The sequence below is a fragment of the Pygocentrus nattereri genome, chromosome 29 (assembly GCF_015220715.1).
Source record: "Pygocentrus nattereri isolate fPygNat1 chromosome 29, fPygNat1.pri, whole genome shotgun sequence".
In the NCBI taxonomy this organism is placed as follows: domain Eukaryota; kingdom Metazoa; phylum Chordata; class Actinopteri; order Characiformes; family Serrasalmidae; genus Pygocentrus; species Pygocentrus nattereri.
Window position 1 is genome coordinate 17,598,593 of NC_051239.1, and position 17,002 is coordinate 17,615,594.

The 17,002-nt window shown below is 38.3% G+C and overlaps 1 protein-coding gene across 1 annotated transcript in view; it reads left to right on the forward strand.

The window, feature by feature from the left end:
- The window catches only part of LOC119262791, a 35,768-nt gene extending 20,426 nt beyond the window's left edge, over window positions 1-15,342 (forward strand). The window contains exons 4-5 of the mRNA XM_037536022.1: window positions 14,644-14,757; window positions 15,230-15,342. Coding sequence (XP_037391919.1) covers window positions 14,644-14,757; window positions 15,230-15,342 — 227 coding nt within the window. The remainder of the gene's footprint in view (window positions 1-14,643; window positions 14,758-15,229) is intronic.
- The last annotated feature ends 1,660 nt before the right edge of the window (window positions 15,343-17,002 follow it).

Sequence of the window (17,002 nt, forward strand, 5' to 3'; positions counted from 1 at the left end):
TGTTTTATCAGCTGCAGGTGGAGAAGCTGTAATATTTTCACTCTTTTACCTGAATTGTTCAGAAAAGTTGGAGCTTCCCGCAGTTTCCCGTTCGTTTTGGAGCAGAAATGTGTGACTGCTTATATAAACATTAATAAGAGATTTAAAAAGTAGCTAAAAAACCTAAATTAGACTGTAGCGGCGCTCCGGGAGTCACAAGCTGCTTTCAAGGACGCAGGGATGTGTTTTAGATCGAGGTGCTGAAATTCTGTGACGTGATGGATGAAGTCACACAAAATCATGTGCTTTCTTTCCAGCGTGAAACAGAGCCTGTAACACGGTGCTATAATTAGACGAGAAACCACATTACAAACATCTAACTGATACATCAAACCACCGCTCTCTTACTCTGCACTAACGTTATGCAAATGAGCTCATCAGATTGTTAATATGTGTTGCAGTAATGATTATATTAGATTATATTAGATTTAACACTGAACACACACAGAGCAGGAGACACAGCACTGATCAAGTTACATGTATTACGTTACACCACTTTCATGTTAAAGTACATTAGGATGCTTTAGGGCTCAGAACTGGCCTGCGACTCTGCACAGACTTCTGCATGTGCTTGAGGACACGTCACCAGTGCGGTCAGCAGTTTTCAGCTCACTGTAATGAAAATATGGTGTTTACTTAAACAAAACAAGGTGACTGCAGATTTTAGAAATATAAAAATATAAACTCTGCTCTAAAGAAAGACAAACAATTACTGTGAAGTTCAGAACAGCATTATTCTTCTTAATATTGTTAGCAGTTGCCCTGCTAAATAAATAAATAATTAATTAAATAAATAAATAAATATTCAGACCTTAGATATTTACAGGGCATGTGTTCTGATCAATACAGTCAATGAGACAGTAACAAGCTAAATATATTATTATATTATTTATTATATTATTTATAAGGTCATATCTGTTGGTTGGTGTCTGTCCCATACCCTAAGTGTCAGTTTGTTAAAATATAGTTTACTTTCTTTGTAATTCTCTTATTTTCTTTGCGATGTTTTTGATTCATATTAAATTGGTGGAACACTGAGATTCATCATATAAAAATAAATACCAAAAAACTATTTAAAAAATGGTGACGTTAACACAGAAACACAGAGTTTTAGTTCATAGGCGGAGCCTTATTTTAGCCACACCTCTTCAATATAGAGCAGGAACTGAGACTGTTTGTATACATCATAAATGTATCATAATTAAGCTGTAGGGTCACTCAAGTCAAAGGAAATTAGTCTGAAGTATGAGTCGGTTATGAACTGTATAAATGATTCATATATTATTCAGATTATATTCATATATTATTCAGATTATATTCATATAATATTTAGATTATATTTATATATTATTCAGATTATATTCATGTATTATTCAGTGTGTTTATGTTCAGCAGCAGACATGATAAAATACCTAATTATGTGGCTAATACTTTCATAACTACCACATACAGATATGCAGAATCATAAGCAGTGAAAAATAAAGTTCAGGACAAGCCCTTGAAGAGGATCCAGAAGTTTGGTCCTCCAGAGAGTTTTAGTGATTTAAATGAAAACTAAGCATGATGGTTCATTCAGAGAATAAAATACAAATAAACAATAATTGCTGTATTGCCATAGATGGTTGGGGGGTCCACTGTCTAATCCTGGTCCTAACACACCTGGCTCTAATACTCAGATGCCTATGAAGGCCTTCATTAAGTCCATGTTAGACAGGGCCTGTGCTAAACTCTGTAAGGTGGTGTCTCTCCAGGACCAGGACTGGTTGCTTCTACTGTAGAATGAGTTCAGCAAACATGCCAATAAAAGCAGTGTTGTAACTACAGGGGGACAGGGGAGTTAGTTACACGCCCCCCAACCCCCCTTTGTGTGATTTTATACAAATAGAACCCAACAGAACCGCCTTCAATCACGTGGAACCTTTTCCTTACGTTTGTAGTGTCTGCTCAGGCCGATTGAAGATTTATATATTTAAATTAATGCTTTTAGAGACATTAAAAGGACTGGCATTGGGGGAATATAGATATTATATCATAGATATAAACAGTTACAGTGTGGATGAATGTCTCACTGAGCTTTTAGTGTCAAGTGTCCAAATACACTGCTCAAAAAAAATAAAGGGAACACTTAAACAACACAATATACTGTACTGAAGTATGAAAAGCGATCTGGTATGGCAATCATATTAGTGATCCGCATGATAGTTTTGGCACAAGTTTTACGCCAGATGCCCTTCCTGACGCAACCCTCACCATTTATCCGGGCTTGGGACCGGCACCAGAAATACACAGAGTACACCCCTAATGGCTGGTTTACTTAAGTATCAAAAGTAAAAGTACTAAAAGATTAATTATGACTAATGTCCTATGATAATTTTTATAACCACACTTCATGAACTCATTTCAGGTGAAAGTCCTCCAGCGTCTCTCTTGGTAAACCAGTCTTTTAATAGAACGTCATTAATTAGTGACGCTGACGTCTATTAAAATGATCATAAGCACAAAACACTGAAGGTAAACAGTTTCCATCAGGGAGAACCGAGTGGCTCTGAAATAAACTGAAACTTTTCTTGTTTGTAAAAAGTTAAGATCTATTTGCAACTTAGTTACAAGTTTAAGTTTAATAAAAACTCAGGATCACAAATGAGGTCTCTGTTCATAAACAAACTAGCAAAAACAAATTTACTATAAAATGTACTATAAAACTGTTTTCATGAATTCAGAAAAAAGCCGCGTCAGTCTCGACTGCATATGTGGACATATTTCTATACTGTGCTCTATTTACACAAAGTTAGGTTAGTTCATCATTTATGTTGAACAGACTCTCCCAAAGTTTTACGCTGCTGCGCTGACGTTACGTGTGCTGCACTGGGTCGGTATGACCATCAGGTCAAAACCAGCTCTAAACAAAGTGACCGCTGGGCCCTGATTGGTTCTCTGGCTTTGCGCTTCTTTCGTTTTGACATGTTACGTTTTTATACACACAGAAAACAAAAGGAACGACAGATTTCTCAAAATGTAGGAGGAAAAAGTCAGATATTAGACTCTGAAATGTAGTGGAGTGAAAGGAGAAAGTCACCCCAAATGGAAATACTTAAGTACAGATACATGAAAAAACTACTTAAGTACAGAAACGAATTACATTTACTTAGTTACTGTCCGGCGGCACGGTGGCATAGTAGGTAGCGCTGTCGCCTCACAGCAAGGAGGGCCTGGGTTCGATTCTCTTGCCGGGTGACCGGGGTCCTCTCTGTGTGGAGTTTGCATGTTCTCCCCGTGTCTGCGTGGGTTTCCTCCGGGTTCTCCGGTTTCCTCCCACAGTCCAAAGACATACAGTCAGGCCAATTGGACGTGCTAAATTGCCCCTAGGTGTGAGTGTCTGTCTGCCCTGCAATGGACTGGCGACCTGTCCAGGGTGTGTCTTGCCTTTCGCCCGAAGACTGCTGGGATAGGCTCCAGCACCCCCCCGCGACCCTGACGGAGAAGCGGCTTAGGAAATGGATGGATGGATAGTTACTGTCCACCACTTGTGAATATTATCATGCATGTTCAGAGTGAATGTGTTTTAAAAGTCTTTATCATCTTTGAACAGAGAGACCAAAAGCTACAGTGAACGTCCAGCCAGCTGGTCATGTGTTCATCAGAGAGAGAGTCACTCTGACATGTGAAATAGAAAGTGGAGATGACTGGAATTATGAATGGTATAAGAATAATAATCTTCTCAGAGACGCTCAAAGGAAGAAATATGAAATCTCTAATGTTGATCAGACTCATGCAGGTAATTATACCTGTAAGGGAACACAGTCAACAGGCCGAATCTACACACACACCAGTGCAGCTGTTACACTGACTGTATCAGGTGAGTGTGGCGTCCTTCACACTTTATCATTAAAGTTGCATTTGCAAGTTTTTTTTTTATTTATTTTTTTTATCAAAGCTGAAAAAGCATGAAATAATTTGAAAGTCAAGACATCGTGTCAGATTCTGTGGGGGGGTTGGGGAGGTAGGGTCTGCCCCTGTCATATGCTTTTGCACATTGATGTTACATTTACAGGCTCATATATATATGTGTATATCTTATATGCAGAATTATGATTTCTGATCTGTTCAATACTGTAATTCAATTCAAATATATAATCAGTGGTACCTCCATCATCTCCACTCGTTTTTTGTGATATTCTTCTGAGTTTTTTGTGACTCTGCCTAAAATATATAAGCTTGATTGAAACACAAATCGTGTTTTTCACAGCCCAGAAACTGCATGTTTGGGCTCAAAGAAAAGCTTCATACACAACACACAGGCAGAATGCATCTGACTTGCATCTGAATTCAGTGCAGTAAGCTTAATACATCCAGCCCACTGTGTCTTAAGCCTTAATCAGTTCATGTAGCTCAACTCATCAACACTAAAAACATGAGCTGATGGCAGTAGTTGGCTTTTGTCTTTGTCTTTGTTTGTCCACAGCCAGAAAGAGGAAGGTGCAGCAGAGCAGCAGTGATTCATCTAAAAACCCATCTAGAATAAAATTCTCTCTGTAAAATAAAAGAGAGGAAATGTTTTTTGAATACTGTAATGCATGTTCAGAGTGTATAAGTTTAAACGTACTTATCATCTTTGAACAGAGAGACCAAAAGCTACAGTGAACGTCCAGCCAGCTGGTCATGTGTTCATCAGAGAGAGAGTCACTCTGACATGTGAAATAGAAAGTGGAGATGACTGGAATTATGAATGGTATAAGAATAATAATCTTCTCAGAGATGCTCAAAGGAAGAAATATGAAATCTCTAATGTTGATCAGACTCATGCAGGTGATTATACCTGTAAGGGAACACAGTCAACAGGCCGAATCTACACACACACCAGTGCACCTGTTACACTGACTGTATCAGGTGAGTGTGGCGTCTTTCTCACTGTATTTCCACCATTAAAGCTACACTAGAGCCCGACTGATAATTTGGCAATATTATCAGCTGATATGAGCTGCAGATAAATTGGTACTGGCATTTATAACAGCCAGCAAATGGCAATTAAAAAAGAAACGGAGAGGCGGAAAACAGATCCTTCAGCCATGTTATGAAGGTTGTTGTTGAGTAGTTTGTTCATCTGCAACTTCACTGTTGGAAACACACACATGGCCAACTTTAGCCTCATGCCTAAACGAAGGAAGTGTCAATAAATGATGTCTTGCTTGTGTTTGTAGTTACAGACAGTTCATTGGAAATGATTAAACCAGAGGGTACATATTATAGACGTGATCTGAACTAACATTAGTCTATAACTGGTAGCCAAACAAACATTTCTACACTAGTTTCTCTGTCAAATGTGTAGTGTGTGCTTTAATGGCTCTATTTTGTTCGAGTGCACAGTGCATTGATATGCTGTGAGACGTTATGCACCTCTAAAAAAGGAGTTGCGGTATAGCTGTGAACAGCATGTCATGTTCAGGGTCTCCTGCATGTAATCTGGTTAATCATTAAATTCTTTAAATGAAATATGATGCATGATTGTATATGTTCTTAACAGTCTATGAGGGGGTGAAATCCCAAAGTTGTAAGTTTATTTTTAAACTGCATTGTGTTTTCTTTGTGAGGAGTCTTAAATAACTACACATAAATGTCAGAGAAAGTCTTTATTTGTTATGTATTTCTGTAAAAAAATATCAGCTGATCAGATGCATCATTTAAATCCTCAAATACAGAAATGGGTACCGGTCTCAAAAATGCTAAATCAGTCAGGCCCTAAGCTGCACTATGTAAGATTTTGAAAGTAGTAGCTGAAGAAACACTATAAAATACTATTTAAAACACTTTAACATGTGATGTGTGTGCACAGGTCACACTGTAAAGCCTGAAATAATCTCAAAGTTTGCAGTAGGTTTTCAGTCCATTTCAAATGTCTTTACACCTTAATGTCACATGCACAGGCTCAAAAGAAGGTCTGGATTTATGTTTAGGTGTCAAAAGCAAAAGTAACATTATACTGATAAAGATATGTTCACAATAGTAGATCATTCACTTCCATTCTCAGACGACACGTCTTTCACACAGAGCACAACAGTTGTAAAGTTTTCTTCCACAAGCAATTACAGGTTTCCACCAGAGAGGTCTCCAAATCCCCCCAAATTACACAGTGTAGCTTTAACAGTTTAAATGTAGAGATGCGTAATTAATATAATTTTACTATGTATACTTAAGAAGAAGCAGAGACCACAAATTACCCTTAGTCTCAATGAGAGCATGCAGCTCATCTGAAACACTGGCAACATCAGCTGATGGTAATAGTTCAACATGTTTGTCCACAGCCAGAAAGTGGAAGATGCTGAAGAGTAGAAATGACGAACCTGAATAACAGACAGTAAATGTTTTTGAATGATGGTCAGAGTGACTGTATACGTTTTAAAAGTGTTTGTCATCTTTGAACAGAGAGACCAAAAGCTACAGTGAACGTCCAGCCAGCTGGTCATGTGTTCATCAGAGAGAGAGTCACTCTGACATGTGGAATAGAAAGTGGAGATGACTGGAATTATGAATGGTATAAGAATAATAATCTTCTCAGAGATGCTCAAAGGAAGAAATATGAAATCTCTAATGTTGATCAGACTCATGCAGGTGATTATACCTGTAAGGGAACACAGTCAACAGGCCGAATCTACACACACACCAGTGCACCTGTTACACTGACTGTATCAGGTGAGTGTGGCGTCTTTCTCACTGTATTTCCACCATTAAAGCTGCACTAGAGCCAGACTGATAATTTGGCAATATTATCAGCTGATATGAGCTGCAGATAAATTGGTACTGGCATTTATAACAGCCAGCAAATGGCAATTAAAAAAGAAACGGAGAGGCGGAAAACAGATCCTTCAGCCATGTTATGAAGGTTGTTGTTGAGTAGTTTGTTCATCTGCAACTTCCCTGTTGGAAACACACACATGGCCAACTTTAGCCTCATGCCTAAACGAAGGAAGTGTCAATAAATGATGTCTTGCTTGTGTTTGTAGTTACAGACAGTTCATTGGAAATGATTAAACCAGAGGGGACATATTATAGACGTGATCTGAACTAACATTAGTCTATAACTGGTAGCCAAACAAACATTTCTACACTAGTTTCTCTGTCAAATGTGTAGTGTGTGCTTTAATGGCTCTATTTTGTTTGAGTGCAGAGTGCATTGATATGCTGTGAGACGTTATGCACCTCTAAAAAAGGAGTTGCGGTATAGCTGTGAACAGCACGTCATGTTCAGGGTCTCCTGCATGTAATCTGGTTAATCATTAAATTCTTTAAATGAAATATGATGCATGATTGTATATGTTCTTAACAGTCTATGAGGGGGTGAAATCCCAAAGTTGTAAGTTTATTTTTAAACTGCATTGTGTTTTCTTTGTGAGGAGTCTTAAATAACTACACATAAATGTCAGAGAAAGTCTTTATTTGTTATGTATTTCTGTAAAAAAATATCAGCTGATCAGATGCATCATTTAAATCCTCAAATACAGAAATGGGTACCGGTCTCAAAAATGCTAAATCAGTCAGGCCCTAAGCTGCACTATGTAAGATTTTGAAAGTAGTAGCTGAAGAAACACTATAAAATACTATTTAAAACACTTTAACATGTGATGTGTGTGCACAGGTCACACTGTAAAGCCTGAAATAATCTCAAAGTTTGCAGTAGATTTTCAGTCCATTTCAAATGTCTTTACACTTTAACGTCACATGCACAGGCTCAAAAGAAGGTCTGGATTTATGTTTAGGTGTCAAAAGCAAAAGTAACATTATACTGATAAAGATATGTTCACAATAGTAGATCATTCACTTCCATTCTCAGAAGACACGTCTTTCACACAGAGCACAACAGTTGTAAAGTTTTCTTCCACAAGCAATTACAGGTTTCCACCAGAGAGGTCTCCAAATCCCCCCAAATTACACAGTGTAGCTTTAACAGTTTAAATGTAGAGATGCGTAATTAATATAATTTTACTATGTATACTTAGAAGAAGCAGAGACCACAAATTACCCTTAGTCTCAATGAGAGCATGCAGCTCATCTGAAACACTGGCAACATCAGCTGATGGTAATAGTTCAACATGTTTGTCCATAGCCAGAAAGTGGAAGATGCTGAAGAGTAGAAATGACGAACCTGAATAACAGACAGTAAATGTTTTTGAATGATGGTCAGAGAGACTGTATACGTTTTAAAAGTGTTTGTCATCTTTGAACAGAGAGACCAAAAGCTACAGTGAACGTCCAGCCAGCTGGTCATGTGTTCATCAGAGAGAGAGTCACTCTGACATGTGGAATAGAAAGTGGAGATGACTGGAATTATGAATGGTATAAGAATAATAATCTTCTCAGAGATGCTCAAAGGAAGAAATATGAAATCTCTAATGTTGATCAGACTCATGCAGGTGATTATACCTGTAAGGGAACACAGTCAACAGGCCGAATCTACACACACACCAGTGCAGCTGCTACACTGACTGTATCAGGTGAGTGTGGCGTCTTTCTCACTGTATTTCCACCATTAAAGCTGCACTAGAGCCAGACTGATAATTTGGCAATATTATCAGCTGATATGAGCTGCAGATAAATTGGTACTGGCATTTATAACAGCCAGCAAATGGCAATTAAAAAAGAAACGGAGAGGCGGAAAACAGATCCTTCAGCCATGTTATGAAGGTTGTTGTTGAGTAGTTTGTTCATCTGCAACTTCCCTGTTGGAAACACACACATGGCCAACTTTAGCCTCATGCCTAAACGAAGGAAGTGTCAATAAATGATGTCTTGCTTGTGTTTGTAGTTACAGACGGTTCATTGGAAATGATTAAACCAGAGGGTACATATTATAGACGTGATCTGAACTAACATTAGTCTATAACTGGTAGCCAAACAAACATTTCTACACTAGTTTCTCTGTCAAATGTGTAGTGTGTGCTTTAATGGCTCTATTTTGTTTGAGTGCAGAGTGCATTGATATGCTGTGAGACGTTATGCACCTCTAAAAAAGGAGTTGCGGTATAGCTGTGAACAGCACGTCATGTTCAGGGTCTCCTGCATGTAATCTGGTTAATCATTAAATTCTTTAAATGAAATATGATGCATGATTGTATATGTTCTTAACAGTCTATGAGGGGGTGAAATCCCAAAGTTGTAAGTTTATTTTTAAACTGCATTGTGTTTTCTTTGTGAGGAGTCTTAAATAACTACACATAAATGTCAGAGAAAGTCTTTATTTGTTATGTATTTCTGTAAAAAAATATCAGCTGATCAGATGCATCGTTTAAATCCTCAAATACAGAAATGGGTACCGGTCTCAAAAATGCTAAATCAGTCAGGCCCTAAGCTGCACTATGTAAGATTTTGAAAGTAGTAGCTGAAGAAACGCTATAAAATACTATTTAAAACACTTTAACATGTGATGTGTGTGCACAGGTCACACTGTAAAGCCTGAAATAATCTCAAAGTTTGCAGTAGATTTTCAGTCTATTTCAAATGTCTTTACACCTTAATGTCACATGCACAGGCTCAAAAGAAGGTCTGGATTTATGTTTAGGTGTCAAAAGCAAAAGTAACATTATACTGATAAAGATATGTTCACAATAGTAGATCATTCACTTCCATTCTCAGAAGACACGTCTTTCACACAGAGCACAACAGTTGTAAAGTTTTCTTCCACAAGCAATTACAGGTTTCCACCAGAGAGGTCTCCAAATCCCCCCAATCACACAGTGTAGCTTTAACAGTTTAAATGTAGAGATGCGTAATTAATATAATTTTACTATGTATACTTAAGAAGAAGCACAGACCACAAATTACCCTTAGTCTCAATGAGAGCATGCAGCTCATCTGAAACACTGGCAACATCAGCTGATGGTAATAGTTCAACATGTTTGTCCACAGCCAGAAAGTGGAAGATGCTGAAGAGTAGAAATGACTAACCTGAATAACAGAAAGTAAATGTTTTTGAATGATGGTCAGAGTGACTGTATACGTTTTAAAAGTGTTTGTCATCTTTGAACAGAGAGACCAAAAGCTACAGTGAACGTCCAGCCAGCTGGTCATGTGTTCATCAGAGAGAGAGTCACTCTGACATGTGAAATAGAAAGTGGAGATGACTGGAATTATGAATGGTATAAGAATAATAATCTTCTCAGAGATGCTCAAAGGAAGAAATATGAAATCTCTAATGTTGATCAGACTCATGCAGGTGATTATACCTGTAAAGGAACACAGTCAACAGGCCGGATCTACACACACACCAGTGCAGCTGTTACACTGACTGTATCAGGTGAGTGTGGCGTCTTTCTCACTGTATTTCTGTCTATAAGAATTTAAAGTGCATTACAACTACAAACGCTTGAATCCGTTTCCCGTAACAGCACTTTTTGTAGTAAAATTAAATCCTGGTCCTTTTACTTTTGTTCATTTTCACTGAAACACTTTTACTAAAGTACTTTATCTTTAATTATATTAGAAATAAATTGAGTGTTTAGCTAATAAAAAGCCCAGTTACATTAAACAGATTCATCAATCAAAAGAGAGCAATCAGAGCAGCTCCCAGCCTCAGAAACACTACAGATGAGTTCAGTGACGTGCAGGTTGGTGGAGAATAAGAGAGGAGAAAGTTAACAGCACACACAAAGAACTTCATCCAATTGGTCGTCCTGATTCATTTTCAAATGAACTAAGAGAACAGCGTTATTATCAGCTGTCAAACACACCTTCACAAAAACCCGCCAAGATCTCCGCTCTCCATAACTCAACTTCGGCCTGAGAGCTAGTTAGCTAATCCTCGCTAAACAGAGACCGCGTTTACTGTTTTCTTCTTAAGTTGCAGTTGTAGAATAATATGACGGCTATTTATTCATCTGTGGCATGTGTTCTACTGTAAGGGCCACTTATGGGCCCCAAAAATACCAAGAACAAAGAAGCCCAGTAGTCAGCTGTATTGTAGACAGCGCTGTGGATGCTCAATAAATGGATACAGCTACAGTCATGTGAGAGCTGATGCTGCGATGTCAGTGTTTTCAGAAAAGCTGTGATTTGCCCGTCCATGAAAACCTGGAATAGGAGATTTCAGTGATCTCCACCCTTCAGTGAACTTTTAGAACCTCCCTTTTTAGGGATTGAAGCTCCATTTTCTTGTGGATGGACAGAACACAGTGTGTCCAGATACACGTGGACGAGGTCTTAGAAGACCGTTGCATTTTCTGCCTCTTACAATCCGAACGATCCCAAATGCTTTCCGGTCTGGACGCTGGAGTGGTCAGTTCATTGTTCTGAGAAATCCAGTAACTTCTTTGTTTGATGATTTCTTTTTTTCAGTAACAGCTTCTTGACAGCTACACATCCTTTCAGACTCACAGTGCTGAGTGAAAGACTCTCACAGTGAAAGACTATCTATCTATCTATCTATCTATCTATCTATCTATCTATCTATCTATCTATCTATCTATCTATCTATCTATCTATCTCCTTTGACTTTCCCCTCTTTCTAATGCAGGTGCATTTTCTTAAATCTAATCCTCAAAATTACCTCTTAAAATTAGGAACAAATATAGTCAATAGCCATTATTTGAAAATAGATGAAGGGTGGTCTCTCACTGGTCTATCACTCTGTGCAGTATGTCACCATATCTGATAATATACGTGATTTTAAAAATGATCTAAGAGAACTCCTCAAGGTCTGTGTTGCCGGCGCCAGACCCGGGGGATATCTGGGCCAGCAACAAGTGGTGCGCAGGCTGGGCAGCACTGAGGACCTGTGGATCAGTGGAGAAACGAGACTAAAACTGTGTCTAGTTTAAGCCCAGACGAGTTTATTTCTGACCTGCGCATGCCTGCAATTTCTTAACCCTCTACAGCTGCACTAATTCACAGAGAGCAAAATTCTGAGAAAGCCCCACCTCTAATTTTACTTGTTACTACGTTTAACAAACTCTGAGCACAAAGCTATCTGGGAAAAGACTAAACAGTTCAATAGTATGAAGGAAAATTAGAAGCACAGAAGAAAAGCTTTGAAAACATTTATTATTAAAAAGATGCCTCTTCAAATGAATGTTGAAGCTAACACTAAAGCTAATCATAGCGATGTTAAGTGTTAAAGAGAACTTGTACACATTAAAGAAACAATACACAGGGTGGCAAATGTACGAGTGGCTTAATATTTGTTTTTACACGTTTAAATCACAAATGTGTGCACCATACAGTTCATCATACAGTTCTGACTGATTTATCAAGCTTACTATCAGCAGCTAATTGACTTTAATATCGCTTTATAACTTTTTTTCTCAGATTAAAATGATGTTTAGTAAATACAGTAAGCTATAAGGTTTAGCTTAACCAAGAGCCAGCATATGTCTGTCTGTTAATGGTTAATTAACACTGAGCTCTCAGTGGGGTCTCCATGCTGGGGGGAAAAAAACCCAAAAATACAAACAAACAAACTAAAAAGATAAATAAATAAGACCAGCATGACTCCCACACTGGTCTAAGCTGGTTCATGCTGGTCTGGTGCTCGATATCAGCAGAACACAACTGTTCTGGTGGTGATCAGCATATCTGAAAGCATTGCTGCTAATCCAGACACCAACATTAAAAACAATGTAAGCTTGATTTACTGGTTTATGCTCATTTTTCTAGTAGGGTGTCCACAAAGTTTAAACCACTATTTTTTTTGCTTTGCTGCAGTTAAAAATCTGTTCTATAATTTCTGATGTAACCGCTTGTGTAAAGATGATAAAACACGTTACAAGTATCAAAATAGCATCAGAACGTCATCTGCCGTGTGCACCAAAGGTCTGCAGAGAAGAAATGCTTCATTTGGTGTTTGGTCTCAGCAAGTTCAACAGAGACAGGCTTCCTGTCCAAGTTTCAGCTGCACAAATCCCAACAGATGAAAAGATGGAAGGGTTCATTCCTTTCATGATGACAAACTTTCTCAGGAGGCCATGAAGTTTAGATATAAGATCATAGACTTTCAAAAGAGACCGTCAAAGAAGAGAAACAAAAAACAAGAGTTTCCAGAACTGGAGGTTAAAAAATTCTTAAAGATCAAGAGAAAATGGGGCAACCGTGCATCATCTAACAGACCACCCAAACTGTCACCATCAGATAATCACTTAGAGCCTCCACCTGGGAGAGATCAAAGAAAATCAAGCCCCAGTTTTGCTTCAGATATGAAAAAAATCTGTTTCTGGACATCATTTATCCTGGATATCCTTTATCCTGAACATCCTTTATCCTGGATATCCTTTATCCTGAACATCCTTTATGCTGGATATCCTTTATCCTGAACATCTTTTATCCTGGATATCCTTTATGCTGAACATCCTTTATCGTGGATATCCTTTATCCTGAACATCCTTTATGCTGGATATCCTTTATCCTGAACATCTTTTATCCTGGATATCCTTTATGCTGAACATTCTTTATCCTGGATATCCTTTATCCTGAACATCTTTTATCCTGGATATCCTTTATCCTAAACATCCTTTATCCTGGATATCCCTTATCCTGGATATCCTTTATCCTAAAGATCCTTTATCCTGGATATCCTTTATCCTAAACATCCTTTATCCTGAACATCCTTTATCCTGGATATCCTTTATCCTGAACATATTTTATCCTGAACATCCTTTATCCTGGATATCCTTTATCCTGAACATCTTTTATCCTGGATATCCTTTATCCTAAACATCCTTTATCCTGGATATCCCTTATCCTGGATATCCTTTATCCTAAAGATCCTTTATCCTGGATATCCTTTATCCTGAACATCTTTTATCCTGGATATCCTTTATCCTAAACATCCTTTATCCTGGATATCCCTTATCCTGGATATCCTTTATCCTAAACATCCTTTATCCTGGATAACCTTAACATTTTTTAAATGTTTCACTTTTGTGTGTCTGTATTATATTTTACCTGTTAGCTGCTTTTTTGTTTATATTTTAAAGCAACTGTCAGCCCAAGAAAAGTATTAAATATTAAAAACTTCTATAAATAATCTTGTGTATAGTCAGTGAGTGAGTGATGGGTCTATATGAATGTACTTATTAATGAACTCTAATTAATATTTGATTAAATACCTAAGTAGTTACATTGTGTCCCATCAGAGTTGATTATTTTATTGTTTCTTATCAAAACAGGACTTTAGTGTTTCCTTTGATTCTTAGTGAATTACCAACCTGATCTCGAACTCTAAAGTGCAGTTTCTAGTTCAAATGTAAACTAAGAAGTTGTTACTTCACTCTGATCACTTTCTCTCTCCTACAGATGGTGATGTGATTCTGGACATTCCTGTCCATCCTGTGTCTGAGGGAGATTCTCTGACTCTCCGCTGTTTATTTCGCTCCACAAGCCCTCAAACCTCACAGCTGATTTCTATAAAGATGGATCACTGCTCCAGACACAGACGACAGGAGAGATGATCATCCGTACTGTCTCAAAGTCAGATGAAGGTCTCTACCACTGTAAAACACCCAGAGAGAGGAGAGTCACCACAGAGCTGGCTCTCAGTCAGAGGTGAGAACAGTTTCATGTTATCTGATTCATTCTTTAACTCTATAGATCACAAACTGTAATAATTCATTGTTTCTTCTGCAGCTTCAGGTTCTGGTGTAACAGTAGTAGTAATAGTCGGAGTGTCAGTGGGACTGAGTCTAATCTTGCTCCTCATCATCATACTGGGCCTGATTTGCTGCTACAAGAAGAGCAAAGGTTTGAAGACACACTTCCTCTGTCCTGTATGAGTTTATGCAGCTGAGTAAAGACAGATTTCTGTGAGCTGTGCTGTTTGTACTGGCGCTGATATAGAAGTATAGTTTGAATCTCTTATTCAAAGATGTATCTCTGGCTCCCTCTACTGGAAATTAGCAGAACACCAACCAAAGCCAGAGTCTGTCAGGGTCTGGGGGGGGTCTCTCTCAGGAAACCCACCACTGCAGGCTGCTCAGTTTGCATGACTAACATAATCACTAGCATTTAGTTTTTATAGCAGTTACACTGTTTCAGTAAAAGATCTCATTCACTCTGTAATAAGCAGTGATCACATTTATGGATTACTGATTTCATATTTAACAGGAATGCGACTAAATTTCCTCTTGTTCATTAATACTTGTTTATAAGTGAGGCATTTGTGATGATGTGAGAACACAGTGGCGTCTCTGATGAGTAACTTCTTCTGTTCCAGGTGATTCTGCAGCTCAGCCCAGTGATGACACTTACGCTGTGTTCAGGTCCTTGTTCAGTCAGTCATTACTGGGGCAGTATGGAGCTCAGTCTGCTCTCTCTGATGCTCTGTAAGTAATGATTATCTTTATATTGCTGTTGCTTATTTGTATTTAAATATGTATTTTGTAGTGTAACTGTACTGTAATTGTTCTGTACAGCTTTGTTCCACATTTCATAGTGTAGTTTACATTCTGGGTTAAAAGAATGAGATAAAATCCACGCATGTAAAGAAGGTGTTTGTGGCTCTTTCCACAAAAGCAGTATAGTTTTCTGAGCTACTAGTGCAGGACAGAAAATCAATGTAGCTGAGACGTCACATACAAGTGTGCACTATAAACCATTAGTCTTGAAGTTAGCGGTATGTTAACATTAATAATTATTATTACCATTAATAATTAGCATATTAAGATTATAATCCTCCTCCAGTAAAGAATAATGCTAAATGTTGTGAAACACATGGTAACAGAGAAAAGGTCCAGTGATTTATTGATGTTGGTGAAAATGGACACTAGTTGGTCAGAGCAGTGCTTTAGGGAAGGATGGAGAGACGCCGTCTGGACCTGGAGCTTTTCTTACTTTGCGTCTGCTGAAAATGTTTAAGGTCCTGCTGTTTAATGTGACTGAGACTGTGCTGAGAAAGACAGAAAGCTGTGTGCGGGACATTTTAACAGTGATTTAATAAAGATCCAAAACATTTCCTTCTCTTGTGGCACACATGACGTGCTGTACTTGAACATGTGGTCAGTTAGATTTGCGCTGGTAAAGAAAACTCTCTGTGAGAGCAGAACAGTTTACAGTTAATGTAAAGTGACTCTAGATGAGGAGTGAATGGTTTCAACAGCACTACGACATTTTTACTCCAGCGCTTGTTGATGTAGAAGCTGATTCCTCTGGTTTTGCTGCTGAGCTGTGCGTCTCTGTCTGCTCTGCGCAGCTGGACGCCTGGAGGAGCAGCACACTGTCTGGGGTCAGATCAGACAGACAGGTCTCTGTGAAGCAGAGGGCAGATATGGTTCAGAAGTCCTTGTTGGTTTGGTTAAGCAGAAGTAATTCTTCCAATTTGTTGTGTAGAGTCACAGACTGGAGAGAAATAAAGCTAGTAAACGTGTATGAAACTCACGCTGCCTCGGCCTTAACAGTGCGCGACTCTTCTACCTCTCCTTCACCTCCTAGCTGGGTTGAACAGAGACAGATCGAATCATCAAACTCTTTCACTTCCCTCATCAGTTTTACAGTGTAGTGAATATTTCACACTAATGCATCATGTTCTCTGTGTCTCTCCTACTTTAGTGCTGATCCACTGTGGACAAACTCAAGGTGAACCATTACATGAAAATCTACTGCAGTGTTTTATTTGTGTTCATGGAAATTTGCATATAATTTCATTCCTTTAATAAATGACTTTGACAGACAGCCAAATTCAGTAAAATCATACATGATAACACATTCACTGTAAATGAGAGATCAGCACATTCATTAATTAATTTAGACTTTTAAATAATGACTTATTATTGTAGATTAAAGTTTAATCTGGCTGCACTGAAACATTCATAGAACACAGACACATTAAACTCATTAGGCTCATTGTGTTTAAGATGATTAAACTACTTCTTATACTGAGAAAAGCAGCTCTGCTCATCATTTCCCACCAACAGAAGAACTTAAACTGACGGTGGATCCTCAGAGCTCAGTCTACACTGAAGACACAGTTACTCTGATCTGTGAGCCGCCG